General features: G+C 37.8%; 3 protein-coding genes across 3 annotated transcripts; 2 read left to right on the forward strand and 1 right to left on the reverse strand.

Moving 5' to 3' along the window:
* Positions 1-100: 100 nt before the first annotated feature.
* cfap251 (cilia and flagella associated protein 251) lies at positions 101-8,622 on the reverse strand. The gene is made up of 20 exons (XM_044112583.1): positions 8,231-8,622; positions 7,478-7,618; positions 6,301-6,410; positions 6,097-6,205; positions 5,780-5,860; positions 5,615-5,692; positions 5,484-5,525; positions 5,158-5,414; positions 4,884-5,063; positions 3,966-4,216; positions 3,683-3,834; positions 3,019-3,195; positions 2,657-2,841; positions 2,462-2,576; positions 2,211-2,374; positions 2,026-2,116; positions 1,281-1,424; positions 980-1,208; positions 757-855; positions 101-656 (listed from the first exon to the last, which is right to left on the reverse strand). The coding sequence occupies exons 1-20, from the start codon at positions 8,429-8,431 to the stop codon at positions 505-507; spliced, it is 2,958 nt and encodes a 985-aa protein (XP_043968518.1). The 5' UTR covers positions 8,432-8,622; the 3' UTR covers positions 101-504.
* Positions 8,623-9,823: 1,201 nt separating this feature from the next.
* Positions 9,824-14,486, forward strand: LOC122828750 (rab5 GDP/GTP exchange factor-like). The gene is made up of 9 exons (XM_044112589.1): positions 9,824-10,098; positions 10,914-11,092; positions 11,168-11,295; positions 11,636-11,787; positions 11,873-11,942; positions 12,027-12,162; positions 12,599-12,693; positions 13,141-13,397; positions 13,482-14,486. Exons 2-9 carry the CDS (start codon positions 10,935-10,937, stop codon positions 13,872-13,874), a joined length of 1,389 nt encoding a protein of 462 aa, XP_043968524.1. The 5' UTR covers positions 9,824-10,098; positions 10,914-10,934; the 3' UTR covers positions 13,875-14,486.
* Positions 14,487-15,062: 576 nt separating this feature from the next.
* psmd9 (proteasome 26S subunit, non-ATPase 9) lies at positions 15,063-17,914 on the forward strand. The gene is made up of 6 exons (XM_044112593.1): positions 15,063-15,269; positions 15,344-15,443; positions 16,630-16,823; positions 16,946-17,047; positions 17,263-17,351; positions 17,471-17,914. The coding sequence occupies exons 1-6, from the start codon at positions 15,144-15,146 to the stop codon at positions 17,496-17,498; spliced, it is 639 nt and encodes a 212-aa protein (XP_043968528.1). The 5' UTR covers positions 15,063-15,143; the 3' UTR covers positions 17,499-17,914.
* The last annotated feature ends 43 nt before the right edge of the window (positions 17,915-17,957 follow it).

The raw sequence follows: 17,957 nt of genomic DNA on the forward strand, positions 1-17,957 counted from the left end.
AAATGTATGATCTAAGAATTAATTGTTAAATTGTGTATTACATAAATCAACAACAACTAGATGGTATTTTAATATCATTTTCAAAAAAGGAAACTCTCAGTAGTTTTTATCTTGACTTTATTGAAGTTGTAAGTTAAATACATAAACTCTGTTTTGTTTGCATTTCAAATATTAGCTGTTTTAATAGTAAACAGTCCATTTTTATAATGTATTGTCATTTCAGTCAGACTTCCACTAGACATATTTTTTGTTTTAAGTTGCAATATTTTTAGTGTTTGAAATTAAAAAGGTGCCAGAAAAAAGCATACTACTTGTAATCTTTGTAGTAAAATATGTTTTCAAATACTACCTACATTTCAAACTAATCTGACCCATGTTTGTCTAGAAGATGCCCTCAAAATTCACATTTATTCTTTTAAAACAGAGTACACATATAAAGATTTAGTGCAAATGTAAGAACATATTATACATGGAAATCCTGAAAGAGTTTTAAAGGTAAAATCTTCATGACTTGCTGGCAGGTTGTTCTTCCACTCCATCTGGAGTGGAAGTTCTGATTCTCTGCTTGATCCCCAATGGTAAGCCAAGGATCTGATGTGTAAATAACTCCACAGATATCCTTTCTGGGATCACACTCCCCAGTGAATGTTCCTCAACTGTGTAGACACATTAAAAAGGGATGACCATTTTTCAAGATTTTTCTTATTTGATTTTGGCTTCTATTATTTCTGTTTTCATTGGTTTTGGTTTGCTCACCTAGTACCTCTTTTTTTTCTTCTTCTTCTTCTTCTTTCTCATTGACCCCCAAAAGGGTGGTTAAACACTCTGCTACCTCTTCTTCTGTCATGTGCTCTCCTGTGGTTCACATCACAGATCGCAATAAGTGTATGTGGCCATTAAAACAGAGGAGGGTCCTCTTTCATGCAAAAGTTATACAGGTGAAAACAGAGTCGAACAGAAAGATGAAGGGTCTGCGTACCTCGAGCCTGCAGAAATTTTATCATCTCACTTTTCAGGATAATAGGATTCCTGATAACATTCTTTTTTCCAAGAACATTAAAAGCTTGAACAAGCTCTTCACTGGAGAGGCCAAAGGCTGGCCGATGATTGATGTACAGCTTGATAAAGTCCTCCAGGTCAATATCAGTCACATATTTTCCAGTTTCAGCATATCTGCTGAATTTGATCTCATTGAACATGTCTTCTATCTGGGAAAGATAACACACTGAACTGTAACGAGTTATTATGACTAAAACAGTTTTCTTGTGTTGTTCTTATACCTCTTGTTCGGTAGGAAAGTGTCCCAAAGCTCTCATTAAAAAGGGAACTTCTGATAGAGGAATTTTGGTAGATACTTCTATTCTCTTCATCATGTCACTGCCTTGATGACGAATTTGGCAGTAAAAGAAAAAGTCCTCCATTTCCTAAAGATGCAAATTGTTTAAATATTAAGAATGTGTTCTTAAAATAAAATTTTTAAAAAATGGCTTTACAAATAGGTGTACATTTCTGTCTCTATCTTGTAGAGTCCAGAAACTCAAATAAGTACATGAGGATGAGCTATGGTCTTCAAATAAAGACTTCTCAAAGCTGTCAAATGAACAAAACTATCACACATTTCAGCTTCAGAAATCTTTTATGGTGTTTCTAAATTTGCTGACGGTGCATTTTCTTCTTGACACCTTAAACATGATTAAAATGCACTCCAGTGTGGAGGGGGGTTGTTTGCCCAGAGTGCCAAACAAGCTAGAAACGCCTCTGGTTACTGGAGATTTTGGATTTCTGTTGCCAGAGAAAGAAAATGGTTGCACATTCGCTGCTGGGTAGATGTGCTTCCACACATTTCAGTAGTAGTGTAGGTCTCAGTGGCAATATGATATTCCCACAGAGTGAATGATAAGCCAAGTCAACTCCTCTACTCTCCAGATCACATCTTAAATGCAATTAAGGCTAACATAAAAATATTATGACTCTTCTCCTGCAAGTCAAATTAAAGTATCAGCATTTGTTTAACTTTTAACTCGCCTTGTAAAACCTGCCGTCTCTTCCACCCTTGATGAGTGAATAAAAAGGCTCCATGTCCTCTCCACTCAAGGCGGCTGCTGCGTCCAGCACGCTGTGATAACAGGACAGAGAAACAGGATCAGGCCAAGTTGTTGCTCTGTTCTTACACTGTCTCTGGTTGCTGACTTGGTAGAAGCAAAACTTACTCTAAGTTCACTTTCCATGACAGAGCACTACTGTCAGATCCTCCTGCGGTGAAGACAAACTTGCCATCATAGGAGCAGGAAAAGGTAGACACTCCTGTTGGATGGCAGATCAAAGCACTGGACTTGTAGGGGTTCCCGTCCAACGGCAAAATCTGGAGACCCAACTGAAGGATGCAAGAAATCACCGTTTCAGTTTTTAAAGATCTTACAGTTAAAGATTAGCCACAGTAAAATACTGCTCCAGCACTGACCTTATCGTCTGTGATGAATGCCAGATGACGTAATTTTGTCTTAGATGTTGTTGATTTGGGAAGAACCGCAATTTTTCCAATTGGAGAACCATAGGTCGGGCCAAGAAGTGTCTTCCTATTTTTATTTTTAAAAAATTAGTACTTACACTGTAATTGGAGGTGACAAATCAGATTTAGTCTCATGACTTTACGGACCTGCACATCGTGGTTGTGCTGTTGAAAAGTTTCATCTTGTAATTGTCTGAGGCAACAAGAAGGAACTCCTCTGGGTTGAGAAAAGGATACCAGGTCATGCACCGTGGCACGGCACTTTGCTCTATACGCTTCATGCTGAGGAGGAGGAGCGTGTTGCTCTCACTCTTTTCCAAGTCATACTCCACCTGTTGCTCCATACAACACATACACAGAGTTATGTACAAGTGTACTTCATTAAATTAAAATACGATCGAAAAGTTAATGAATTTTAGTAACCCAATTCAAAATGAAGCAACATTACGTAAAGTACAAGGCAACAATAAGTGGATCAGAAAATATTAAAATAAACTATGTGAATTAACCAGTTGACGGTCCAATCCCAGGGAGAGCAGTCGTGGTTTGGCGTTGTACAGCTGAACCCCAAAAAGAAGGTCTTGGATGGGCTTGTAGTGAGAGCGGTACCTGCCCACAAAACTCCACCGAGACGAAGAGTCTTTGTAACCCTGATTGCGGAAAAGTGATACTGCTCTACCAGCATCCTAATAGAGAGGAGACACAAGAAAGATTAAGCCCAATTTTTTTTCACTTTTTCTGAATAAAATCAGTGGTCCATGAAGGAAATGAGGATGCAGGATGAGGTGGACCATTCTGTTCTTGGAGAAACCAGTTTCAGCTATAGAGACCCCTCTATTCCTTATCTTAAAGTTTCTGTTTTATGACCGACCCCCACCCCGCTTTGAATAAAACCAGGCTGCTGCAGGGGGACAAGTTGGAGTTGTCTTGAGGCACCACTGAGACTCTCCCAATTTGCAAAGGCTGAAGTGATACTACTCTCTGTGTGTTTTTATACAGTACAGACCAAAAGTGCGAACACACTAGAAGGTGTGTTCACACTTTTGGTCTGTACTGTATGTACAGATTAAAACACCCAACAGATACTCTTTTTAGTTTAACTGGAACTTTAACAGCTGATCAATGGTGTATCGGTAGTTTCACTGAGCAAAAAACCTGATGACACAAACTCACTGCAGTGGCAAGGTACTGTGAGTCATGAGAAAAGGTGATCAGATGGATGCTGTCTTTAATGCAGTTGAAGATTTCCGCAGGGGTATTTTGCAAAGTGGTGGCATCCAATATGTAAACAGCTCCAGTCCTAAAGGCCACTGCCAAGAATAAACCTGAGCAGAGACAAAAAGACAACTGATGGATTTTAGATGTGAACCATATTGCAAACAGCAGATAAAACTGGGCATAGGAAGCAGTCTCTGATTTTTATATCATGGATCTTTCGAGAAGCAGACCTGCTCACCTTTTGGGTCAAAGGTAATACACTGAATATGCTTTTCTGTCTCAAAGATCCTGTTGCCAATGATTGCTTTGCAGTTATAATCCCACAGTCTTAACATGCCTTGCAGGTTGCCAAAGGCTACAGCTGGTTGAAAAGGATGGCATGTCAGTGCATGGAGAGGGTCATAGTCATTCTGAAGAACGTTCTGAATGACTCCGGTCTGCGTGTTCAAATGTATAATTTTGGCATTGATTGTGGAAATGATGAAATTCCTACAAGGAAAGAGACTAAAATAAAAAACAGTTCATTGCAAAATACTTTTGTCAAATTAAAGCCTCAATCTTCAATGTATTTTGTTGGGATTTTATGTGATTGAACAATAAAGTAGTTGGAATGAAAATAACTAATTAACTAAAGGCTAGGATGACCATTATTGTCCAGTAGGATGAATACCCTAAAAATACATAAAAGCTGCAATGGAATAGTTTCCATAACACTGAATGCATTTTGTAAAGCAACCTGGATCGAGACTACATGGTAACACTTGAAAATTAATGCTCACATAAGCTTGCCTTTCAGTCTGAGCTATTTTGAAAAGAAGAATGAAAAAATAAATCAGCCTCTCAATGCTTAAAACTAGAAACTACCTAACAATGTATGCAGCTGTAACTGCAGCAACAGTTGGGTCTACTACCTCTGGAGTACAAATACATGCTATTCTCATCAAGTTTCTATTTTAAACATTTTTTAAATCATGTTTTTTTCCCCTCCATTAACTTTATTCATCTACTACTTTGTGTTGGTTTATCTTATAAAATCCATGAAACAGCAGTTTTTGTTTGTAACATTAAAAAGGCCAGTTGTGCTGGGGTCTGTAGTATTGGCATTTTGTTTGTCCGATCAAACAGAGTAGGATGCATTAGACTGTACATCTTCTACCTGATAATCAACGGGTCCACTTCCAGAAAGTAGTCGTCCTCATTAGTCTCTGTCGGTAATTCCTTGGAAAAGGAAATATATACTACGGGATCCTGGTTGAAATCGGTGTACCAGCTGACAAGCAGGAAGTTTTCATCATAAAACCGGATATTACCTTGCATGTCACCAGTTACTATATAACTGTAAGATTAGATGACATAAACAAACTGGTTACAAGGTCAATTTGAGGTACAAGTAAATGTCAAACACAGTGAATATTCACGGCTCTGCGTACGTATCAGTAATGGTGAGAACAGTGATTGCCTCTTGTTGGATGTGGATTGTCTTGATTCTACCAAAGGACTGGGTCTGTTCTTCAACCAAGTTTTTACCAATGTCCCACACCATAATTGAGCTTCCTACGGCTTTCAGGACCTGAGGCTTTTTCCAGTGAAACACTGAACGACTTAGACACAAGTCAGCAAAGGGGATGCTTTTACTGGGATCGGTAGTAAGCTGAGCAAATGCATCTGGATCAGTTGCAGGGGTGGCCTGCAACATATTAAACAGCATTTAGATAAAACAATAGTCTAAATATAAACCTTCAACAAATATGTTTACTTTCTTGAGGTTCAGTGCAAAGTACTCCAAGCCTTCGCTGTCCTGAAAAAAGACAACATGTTTTAGACACACTAAATGTTTTTATGCCAACTGTAAATTTATGTTTTCCAAAAACGATCATGTGAAGTTACCCATTTGTAGATTAACATGTGAGTTTTACTGCCGCTGAGAAGCTGAGTGCTATCATTAGGGTTAAAGATGATGTGATCCTGCAAAATAAATTAACATTATAATTCAATACTTCATCAATACAAAACACAGGATTTAGATGATTGAAGAAAAGAAAGCATGCTTACTTGAAAACCATGTTTGGGATTGAGTTCAGCATGGCTGAGACATTTCTGCTCTTTACTGGTCCAATCCCAAATAAGCACACTCTGGTACAGTCATAAAAGATAATTATATGCACATTGTGAATAGTGTTGTCAAAACCAGTAAAAAAAAAATACTATTAAGGTTGCATTGATAATGTTACTATGTAAACCGTTTTCAAAATTACCAGAATCTGGTTTCCCGCTAACACCATTTGATTAAAAATACAGCTTTCAAAAGCTTTTTATTAATATTTGCTATTTATTAATAAATCTATCAACACTTATCCTTTCATACTCACTTGAAATTCTGCATTCCCAAGAGTTGCTAGGTATTTTGTGTCGCTTGAAAACCCAACAGCAGCAACACTGCTGCCAGGGTGGCACTCAAACAATGTATTCACAGGAATACTAGAAGATTTATCACAAACAAGGTTAACCTCATGAACCACAGTCAGGACAGGACACAAGGAGTACCTCCATCTACTAAAAAAAGGAAGTGTTACCCAGAGTAGGAGTCCCATATAATCACCATGTTCCTTGGCCCTCTGTCAACTGTTGCTATCCAGCGTCTGTCCTCACTCACACACATGCATGAGATGGGAAAGGAGTGACCCTAAAGACGGTAAAACATCTCACCATGCAGTTGAGATTATTATTCCACGGGTTCAACACTGAACCCGTGGAATAAACATGTTAATGAATAATTAAACAAACAAATGTGTTTTTGTTAGACCAAAATATTGCATGATAGTGCGGCAACAACTGGAATTAAACAAAATAATTTTCTGTTTCCTAATTATTGGATAGTCATAAAGCTAGCACTCCTTGAAACTGTGGTCTGTTTAGAAGGGGTTAAGATTTAGTTTTTACTCATCTGAAATCCTAACTGCAAAGTTAAACATCCTGTTTCAAACCTTAACATTCACAGCCCAATGTTTAACATGTTTGTGACACTTTACTGCATTATAATTTATTCCAAAAGCATTCATATCCTACAAAGTTTTTTTTGTTTTGTTTTGTTTACATTTGGCATATTCCAACCAAAAACCTCAGTGTAATTTTTTCATATTTTATATAATTCACAACACAAAGTCTTTCTCTAGGGGATTTGATCGCAGTATAGATCCAGCTATTCTGAGAAGACCTCTTAGATTTGTTAGAGAACATCTGTAAGATTGATTTGAACCAAAATGCATTGAAATTGAACTTTTTAGCCAGATTGCGAAACCGTATCGAACATACCATAATATTATGGTACACATCATCAAGCTGGTAGATGATGCACCATACTGCATCATGATGCAGTATGGTGCAGTTGACCATAAGCATTCAACTGTAATGTAATGTTTTAGGTCAAAACATGAAGAAAACCTGTGGTAGTCTGAAAAAGACTTTACACTGAGGCTGACATTCACCTTTTAGCAAGACAACAACATTAAGAATACAGCCAGATCTACGACTGAAATCATTTTCTAATTTATATTAGAAAGCCAGATAGATCCATAAACCAGTGTCTATTGCTTTGCAGTGCCATATAATAAAAAATAACCCAGATATGCATGTTGTAGAATTGGGTTTTGAACAATTTTGCTGTTTGTATAATACTTTCACCACATTGTAATACTCAAATTAAATAATTATTGATATTTGGGAGAACTTGAATACCCAGTGTGTTTTTACCTGCAGAATGTGCTGGGAATTTAAGGTGTGATTGAATATGATTCCAACATGAGCTGAGGCATAGACGAAAATAAGCTGATTGCTGTCTTGCAGACTGTAGATGGGGAGGACAGGATTCATCCCGAAGACCCTTTCCAGTGACTCAATGAGAGCAAGAAGAGAACCAGTAAAAGTTTAAATTATATTTCATTATGATAAATAGAATATTTGTATTGCATGTTTTCTGTGCTTTTACACACCCATATACAGTTGCATCTCAGGATTTGTTTATGTAATTTATAATTTTATTCAAAACATAAAAATATGTAAATATAAGCTTACAGACAGTGGGATATAGTTCAAGTGATTATTCCTGTTATTTTAGATTCTTATTGCTAATGAAAATCAATTCAAAAATATCTTTTTCAACTACACTTTTCCATTCCACTTAACCTTTGATATGGCACCTCTGAAATGGCTATCTCCTTTAACCCCTTAATTGCCACCCCAAAACGCTCACATGTCAGAGAGAGCTACTTTGAGGACTCGGTATCCCGACAGTGATGAGGTAAGCTAAAACCTTATGACTGTCATGTAATATTTTAATTTTCTAAGTAAATTATGGATTTTCATTAGTTTACCAACCGTAACCATCTAGATGAACAGAAAAAAAAACGCTTTAAATATATCAAACTGTCTATATGATAGGCTTAATTTCACTCTCTGAATTTCTGAGGTTATTATATATTTGAATATTTTATTACGCTTACTTACCAAGACATGCATTGGAGGACGTTCTCCCTCCTTTGAGAAAAGTGTGTCTTGGGTTGCTGTGTAGACTTGAGACTGCCCAGGCATTTTGCTCATGTCATATGTTGTTTGGACGTTTTCTTCCTCACCTGCATCTTCACTGTTCTGCTGTTCTTTTGCACTCGTCACAGTTGGTTGCTCTGTGGGCTCGCTGCTTGCTGACATGATGCCAGAAGACGAAACACTCTTAACTTTTTGATGATGAACTTTGAAGAGTTTCTTCCAGATTCTTCCAACTTCAGTCTGTTCAACTTCACGCTTAAATTGATCAAATTATTTGGTTGTTTTGCGGCAGGAACAGAAGCAAAAACCGTTGGGGCAAAATTTTTAGTAACGAAGCGTTTCGTTGCTTAGCAACAGTACAATAAAGAGGGGTGTTCCGGTCAAACTTTTCAAATTAAAAGCTTAATTGGCCATGATTGTAAGCAAATTAAGATGTAACGGAAATATTTATTCATTTCACTTTCAGTTCAAGATATTAAACTAATATATAGAATCACTGCCCACAGAGTAATATATTTCCGGAGATTATTGTTATGATTATTATAAGTATTAAAAACTAAATTTAAATCCTCTTTGAATTAAGATTTTTATGTACCAATAAAAATGAATTTTAATAGAGAAATGTTATGTTATGGTCTTCATTGCGTATTCACAACCATTAGGGTGCTGCAAAGACCGCAGCCCCCTCCACATGGAAGGGTAAGACAAAAAGACATCTCCTTAAGTAGCAGATAGTGGATCGCTGTATTAATGGAAAACTTAGTGGAAGGAAAAGTATGGTCGATTAAGATGCAACCTTAAAAGTATTAAGAGCATACAAAATATAAAAATATGTTCACTTGTATATAATGTAGAGTACAGAACCTCTTCAAAGTAGTTTCTTTTGTGAAAACCTTCAGAATTCAGGATTTTACAAGAATAAAGGTCAGAATCAAAAAGAGTGGCAAGAACCAAAGAACCTTAAAGCTTGTAAATTACATCTGAAAGTTTTGCTTGAAATTTTCTCCTGTTTTTTTTTTATTCTCTGTCTATTTTCCTTTTTATCAAATCACTTTTTTTTCTTTTTTCAATTTTTGTCACGTGTCTTTTGCTTTGTTTTAATATTTTAACTGTTAAAACATTTACCGAGTTAAGCTTCACTTTGGTATTATGGTTATTGTCATTAGCAATATATTGGTCGTAAAAACAGCATATTTTATCCGCTTTCAAATAAGAATTACTGACTTACTTTGAATAAATATGACAGAAAACCTGTAGTGTTCTCAGAATAATGACCATTTTTGAGTCTTACTAAATTCCTGTCTTCTAAATATCAAGCCTTCTTTATTGGCAGACGAATATCTCACAGGGACTTCAAAATAAAATGCATCAAAAAAGATAATGATATAACAGGGACATAAGTTGTCAATTGCGACACTTTTTATTCATTAATGTAAAGATTAGTTATTTTTAATTGTAATGAGAAATTGTTTGGGTAATTGTGGCAGATTAAAGAAGCGACCGCAGATACAACTTTTATTTTGAAAGCATGATATTAAGTTGAAGTGTCTCACTCTTCACAGCGTTTCCTTCCTACGTTCTTCCGGTTCCACAGGTTTCAGAAGTGGTCGAACTTTTGACTGCGTCAGATCTGCTTAACTTTTCGTTGGCGCACCGTATTTTCCTTATTGGTATTTTATATCTTCAGGCATTTCCGTGTAATTTATCGACTTATTTAAAGGTTGTTACTGAGGTTGAGTGAATTATGAAGAGTTTATGACAGAAACCTTTCTTTAAGTGAAGAAACCTGCTGAAGCTTGGGATGATTCTTCCCGCTCGTTGAGTGACAAGTGAGTAGCAATGATTTACTGACGGATTTATTGATTGTTTTATGCAAAGGTTGATGTGTTGCTTTGAATCAGCCAGCATTAGCTCTAGCACCGTCAGCTGACAGTCAGCCGCTCTGACTTTACAGCGATTAGCAAACGGCTAACGCCAATTCTCGTACTGAACACAAATCTATGGAGCTTCACTTGCTATTTAACTAGGGAATCTGCATTAAATTTGTTTAGGGTTTTACAAAATCCCGTAGAATTTATTTGTAGTTTGAAATGTTGCCAGAAAATCTTCTAGTTCTTTAAACTTACAACTATTTTCAAGTTGCTTCTGTCTGAGGTTGAGTGTACAGGTGCACCTCAAATAATATCTATCCTGGTTGGACCCTTCTATGTGAGTTACTGCATCAGTGCGTCGTGCCATGGAGGCGATCAGCCCCTGCTCTGCAGAATGTAATGGAAACTCCGGTTGCTTTGAGGGTGACTTTCTTATGTTGACAAATCTCTGAAGATTATTGTGTCAGGGCAGTTTTTTGGCCAATCAAGCACAGCAACACTGTGGTCATTGAACCAGCTTTTGGGATCTTTGGCCCTTTTGACAGATGCCAAGTACTGCTGGAAAATGAAATCAGAAAAGCCATAAAACTTAGCATCAAAAGGAAGAATGAAGTGCTCTAAAATTTCTTGGTACTTGTTTTGACTTTGGAATTGATTAAACATAGTGGACCAACATCAGCGGATGACATGTCACCAAATCAACACTGAATGTAGAAACTTAATTTAACACTTCATTTCTCATCCTAACACTTCTTTATGATTCATCTATTAAGGTTACCTAAGAAAGTCCCATCATGTGGACAGACAAACAAAGAGGGCTCAGAGTTTCCCAGAAGGAGCTGCTTTGCAAGAACGCCTGTGGGTATTATGGAAACCCAGCGTGGAAAGGCTTCTGCTCCAAGTGCTGGAGAGAGAGATCACGCCCACCTGGATCACAAAGACAAGATACGAGGTGGACGATTTATGTCTAACACACCATCAGCCTTTCTGTTTAAAACATGATTCTGATGTATTATCCTCCTTGCAGACCCAGCAGCGATGGAGCCCCACCCACATTCTCCAAATTTGAGGAGAAGAAAAACATTGAGAAGGGTCGACGAATAAGCACAGTGAGGCGGCTGTTCTGGGGCAGCTCTTCCCCTCCAAAGCCCCAAGGTTGGTCTTCTAAACTGCTACGCTTCTTTTTAGGCTTGACTGTATTCTTAATAAAATATAAAAATAATGTAATAAGAACTTAAAGGCTATCAAGTCGCTATACGTCAGATAACGGGTAGGTTGTCAGAATGATGTGTTCAGATTTTCCTCCTTGCATAGCGTTTTGCTTGTTGGCTATGTAGGTTAATATTATTGTCATTAAATTTGTGGTTGTTTTGTTGGAAAACTCCTACTCCTTCTACATGAGCCTCGAAGTTGTTAAGAGATGATCATGTGCATTTTAATATAAATAATCTTGTGGATGTTTGTTTGGCCTTGCATTCACTTTTTGTCTTTTCAGAGACCTCTGAAAGTCACACTAAAATGTTAAAAGCCTATGAGAGCCTTGAGCCTGGAGACTTCACTGGTTTTCTAAAGATCCTGCGGAGTCCATCTTCTCAGCGTCTGCAGTCACGCTGCACAGCTTTCCTCAACACAATGGAGGCTTATCATGTAACTATGTCCACGAATATCTATACTTATAGTTGCCTCCTTTGTAAAAAGTGACATCCTTATCAAAGCCTGGCACCATTTTCAGAATCTGCAAATTCAGAAGCAGTCGGACCTTGTCCAGGATTTCTATCAGTCTTTTGCTGAATATTTTAGAAGTGAGTACAATTATTGCAGTTTGTTCGTATGTGATTTTTCTTCAATTTAGAAGAAAGATGTTTAGCAGTCTTTTTTGTTTTCAGGCTTCCCAGAGACTCAGGTCACTCAGATAATGGAGCATGTGGAGAAGCTTGTAATGACTCGTTTGCACAAATGGGTTTTCTGCCATGACAGCTGTGATGATGAACAGAAGGACCTGGCTCTTCAGCGCCGAATACGGTAACGCTGTTAAGAAATCAGTAACTCATCTCTGATTGTAATTCATTCCTTCTGCAGTTTTAAACAGAGGATTTCTTCACAGTCTGGAAAAAGATTGAATTAGTTTTAATTATTTTTCAGGTTTTTAAATGTTAACAAAGTAGAATACAAAAAATGGTTTTATTTTTCCTCTTCCTCCGACTTCATTTTTTGCTAATTAAAATATAAACTAGATTCTACATTCTGATTCCATATCCATTAAAAAAGTGTACGTGGAAATTCTAGTGGATGATCTTTACATCAACCTACTCATTTATGTTTTTTTCTCTGCCTGCATGAAACTAGGTTGCAAAGTCTGAAGTTTGAAAATGTGTACATTTTAAACTGGTAATTTTGTAGGAACACTTTAAACATTGGCTGTCAAATCTTGATTCTCATTGATCATTTTCCTTTTCAGCTCCCTAAACTGGGTCACACCACAGATGCTCAGTGTACCTTTTCCGGATGAAGACACCCCAGTCACAGGCGACCCCTTCCTGCCTGCCATCACAGGTGATTTACCTCATTTATTGACTCTATTGTGGACATTTGGAAGCTTTCAGTCTTTAACTAACTTGAGTAAAAGTGTTGTCCATTTCTTTGCTTAACTATTTAAATGTCACAACATTAAGCAGCCAAATAAAGTTAAAGACATGTGAATGCATTGAAATAATTTGATATGCATGGCTCTCAAAATGTGGTACAAGAGATTCTCAGAGGAAATATTAGTAACTATCAACAATTTGAAACAATTTAGTAAATTACTAACTAAACTAATGTGGAGCGAATCAACCAAAATAACTGTCGTTATTGTTAATAGTTTTTTTTAGAGTCAACACAAAAAATTAGAAGTCCCAGACACGGTTTGAAATATCTTCTGGGTCTTGTTATAAAATGACAGGGATTTAATATATTGTCATGGGTCATTTATCTTTTTTTTTTTTTTGTCCTTTTAATCAGCCATAATAGAAATGGATGCTAAGCGAGCGCCACAGGACAAGCTAGCCTGCGTGTCAAAGTGCAGTCAGCACATTTTTGAAGCGCTGTCCACCTCCAACAATGAGCCTGCAAACGCAGATGACTTCCTGACGAGCCTGGTGTATGTGGTGCTGAAGGCCAATCCGCCTCGCCTCCACTCCAACATGCAGTACATGATTCGTTTTGGCCTCCCTCACAGCCTCATGGCTGGAGAGAGCGGCTACTATTTCACAAACTTGGTAAGTTGTCTTTGAAAGCGCTCATCCTTCATGCACAGCAGAGTTGGGGAGATAACCCAAGCTTGTCGTTGTCCTCTGCTTCAGTCCTGTGCGGTGGCATTCATTGAGAAGCTGGATGGACCAGCACTCAGCCTGAGTCCTGAGCAGTTTGACGGCTACATGCGAGGTCAGCGCACTCCTGCTGCATTAAAGAGGCAGCAGAAGGCCAACAGCACTCAGAAGCTGATGGAAGAGCTGCAAGGAAGGCAGGAGAAGCTGCACCAAGGTGTGGATGCTCTGAACATGCAGCTGCAGAAGTGGGTCCAAGTAGTTAATTCCCAGCTGGATGAGGCAACGAGCCAGTTCGATAAGGTGCAGAAGGAGATAACAGCTCAGATGGAGGCCTCTGAGGTCGTGACCTCTTCAGCTGAGGATGGATCCCAAAAGAAGGAGGAGGAACAGCAGCCTGAGTGTGAAGCTCTAAAGGAAACGGTCTGATAGCCCACCAGAGGCATCAGAACCCTGATCATGAGGTGTGGTACCTCATGATCAGCCCAAACAGACGAACGCTGGTGGACAAACGAGACCTACATTCCACTGACAGATTTGCACAAATTTCCAAACAAAGAGACGTGACTCATGAGCTGAAGAAGTGAGGATGGAGGGAAAACATGAAGGAAACTTGGGGCACATTTGTCCTGAGGCATCTGAAGGGCCAAAATATCTTTATCAAGTTATTAATGAGGTCATTAAAACACATTCCAGCTTAGTTTAAAAATATGTATTAACACACAGACACTTCTAACACAACACTTAAAGGTGCTGAGCACAAAATATTTTCCCTTATGTCATGTACCACAATGACTTTATGGTGACAGGTCAAAATGTGAACTAGTATCAACCACTACAAGTTTACAAGGGGATGTTTGTGACAGGTTTCTCAGAGCTGTCTAACTTATAAAATGTTTTTCTTTGCAATTTTGTGTAACACATTTCCATATGTGATGGTGTATAAAAGATGTTTACAGTTGTTGATTTATGAAGAAAATTAAAGTTATATTTTTGTTCAATAATTGAATCAAATTATAGATTAAAGTGATTTGATTTATAGATAATGTGTGACTGATTTTAAATTTTACCCTGGTTTGACAATTTTTGCTATTATAAAATTTAAGTTTAGACTAACTGCGGAGCAGAGAGTTGTTCTGAGTTAAATATGTCAGCTTTATGAACAAGATGCAGGTTTAAATTTATTGAGACAAACATGAAGAGGAAAGGGAAACCATATTTGGATAAATCTAAATACTTTGTAAAAGGTGAAACAGGAATTAAATTTGAAATGGGCACTTGAACAAAACAATACCATACAAAACATAAAGGAAGCATAATTTTGTTTCATACCAACAAGACTAACATTATGGAGTAGCCAGACCTTTACTACAATAGAAAACTTACCAAGCACTTAACCTGCTTGGACATGCAGTCCTAACTCTACTCTGGTCATATTTACTCTGATTATGAAGACAGCCAATTATATTAAAAGACATACTAACTTTCCCAAAAATGTTATTTTAGCTTATTAAGCCACTAAAAAATTGGCCATCTTATTTACACGAGAGTAATAATAAAAATGTATTATATTTTTTGCTTTCTGTAAGTAAAAGGTCTTATATTTTGGTAGTGTCTACATTTGGACAGTTGGGGTCGCTGCACCGGAAGTAGCGTCATAGGAACGCTTGTAGCCGGAAGAGAGTTTGTTTAGCAGCCATGAAGATGACAGGAGAAAACAGAGCTGAGGGCTTTGAAATAACAATGGATGACGTGAAAAACCTTATTAAAAAGAAGGATGAAATTGAAGAGCAGATAAAGGCATACCACGATGTTTTAGAAGACGTAAGTTGGGCCCACACTCGGTGACGTTATCTAGCCCTGCGCGGTGCTGAACTTGTTTCTCCTGTTGTTTACAGCAAGGTGTCGGAGTTGAGGGTCCTCTGGTTGACCCTGAGGGTTATCCCCGAGCAGATGTTAATTTGTACACGATCAGGGACGCGAGGCACAATATATCATGTAAGGAGGTGTTTGTCTTTGTGTTTCTCTCTAAGCAGGCCCTGGGTGAACTACAGCCATTTCAGTCATCTCACAAGTTTAGTTTACTTTCCAGTCAGTCTTTCTGAACTTGTACTACACTGTGTTGTCGAAAGTATTCGCTCATTTTTCCTCACGAACTTGAATGACACCCCCATGCTTAATCCACATAATATCATACTGCCCTTTGCGGTTATAACGGATACTTTTTATGAGGTCAAACACTGATGCTGGACAAGAAGGCAAGAAGTTGCAGTTTCTGCTTTTGAGGTCTGGATTCTGTGCAGACAGTGAAGTTCGTCCACACTAGTCTCTCGCCTCCATATCTTAATGGACCTTGCTTTGTGCATTGGTACCCGACCTCACACTACAATCCCCTTTGCTCCAAACTTTGCATGTGACATGAAGCAGTCAGACAGGTGTTGTTCTCCTGGAAACAGCCAAACGCAGAGTTGTCTATTGCATTTCCAGACGGAGAGAAATGATTAATCTCCACTGTTTTAGAGTCTGGTGCCAATGTGATTTACATAACTTCATCTGTGCTTCAGATTATGTGCTAATCTGAAGCACATAAAGTTTGAAATTCTGAAGCTGTTTGTACTATAGAAAGTTGGTGAACTCTGCAGATCTGGTGTTGACTGAGGAACACTTAGTAACAAGAACATTTTACAACCAGACCTATTTTATAGATGACAACATCCCAACAGGCTACACAAGAAGAGACTGAAATACCTACATTCAATTATTTGAATGGGTGAATAAATATCTTTGGCAATATTGTGAACTTTACAAAGACGAAGGGACAGAGATTTCAATCTTGAGATGTACAAAGCTATAATTCAGAGAAAGAGGGGATGAATATGAATGGCCACCATTGTTTTCAGACATTTAGTTGTAAAAAAAAAAAAAAAAGTTTATTGTAGAACAGTTCAAACAGTTAAAGAATTTTGCAAGGCTCTTCAAATAATAAAAGTGTCCCTCCTATTTGAAACTCTTTCCCATGTGAAACTAGAATACTACTAGCTAGAATACAACGGTTGGTTAGCTGTCAGTTTTGCTGCTTGGCTTTCTCTTTGAAAAGAGAACATTATTATTCTTCACGACACTTCAACTGTGATGTTTATTCTTGCATTTAAACTATTAGGCTTTTGTTTTGTTTGTGTTTCAGGCCTACAAAATGACCACAAAGCCATCATGGTAGAGATAGAAGAAGCTCTGCACAAGCTCCACGCTGCAGAGAAAGCCAAGCAGGAACGAGACGAGGCAGAAAGCCAGGAGGAGCCGATGGAGGAGCAGGTCGCTCTGCCTCCTCCCTTTGCTCGAGTGGATGCCGTCACATATGGCTCACCTGCTTCTGGAGCTGTGAGGAACATTTTCTCTGCTCTTTAACTTAGTAAAACCTTCAGATAAACCAACATTTATGCTGACATTCATGTATAATGTTTCAATTTCTTTGAGCGTGATTGTTTTTTTTTTCCTCACAGGGGCTCAAAGTAGGAGATGAAGTCATTGAGTTTGGCTCTGTGAACACAAACAACTTTCAGAACCTGCAGAATATTGCTGCAGTGGTGCAACACAGTGAAGGAGTAAGTTTAGTTTGATTTCACTTGTTTATATTGAAAAATCAATTGTTTTCAGTATTAATGAACTTGGAGTTGGCTGCAATTCAGTTATCAATTCTGTTTTCATGTTTTATTCTACTTTACTTTCAAAAACAATGTAAACTTGATTGCTTTTACTATGATTGTACTTTCTGAACATGCCTATCAGCCGATGTAAACAGCAGCATGTTTGTTGTCAGAAACCTTTATGGGTCGCTGTGATCAGAGATGGCCAAAAGGTTCAGATGAGCCTGACTCCACAGCGGTGGTCCGGCAGGGGTCTGCTAGGGTGAGTGCCCAAAGCGACACAAAAACTGTCCCCCTGCCATAGGCAGCAGAAGCAGTTTGTGAGTCTAGTTGTTATTAGAATAACTGTTAACATTACAGTTATCTTTTTTTTTTTTTCAGGTGCAACATTGTTCCAGTCCAGCAATAATCCACATAACCTTATTCCCGATTTAAACCCGTGAATCTCCTGAGTGTTTTCTACTCTTTACAGCAGAAGTTTGGATCTATTTTCATTTTTCAGTTTCCTAATAAAAATCTTGAACACTTTCTTCATACAATGACTAAGAATGGAATAAAGTTAAAGTGCTGCAGCTGATGATTAAGCTCTGGATACATTCTTCTGTACGTCTAAAGAGGCCTTCTTTTGGATTGAAGTTTCTTTTCTCTCTAGAGCATGAAAGAAGATGGTCATGGTTGTTAAAGATGCGATGCTTCAGTAATTCTTATCCTGTGTGTACATAGGATTATTCTAGTTGAATAAATAGTTTTCTTGAAGAAAACATGTAAGAAACATTTTGACTTGTATGAAGTGATGAATTTTTGCAATAAATACATTTCATTCAATCTCATGGGACAGACTCATAAAAAAATATCTAAGATTAAAAGA

This window comes from Gambusia affinis, linkage group LG03, assembly GCF_019740435.1.
Source record: "Gambusia affinis linkage group LG03, SWU_Gaff_1.0, whole genome shotgun sequence".
In the NCBI taxonomy this organism is placed as follows: Eukaryota; Metazoa; Chordata; class Actinopteri; order Cyprinodontiformes; family Poeciliidae; genus Gambusia; species Gambusia affinis.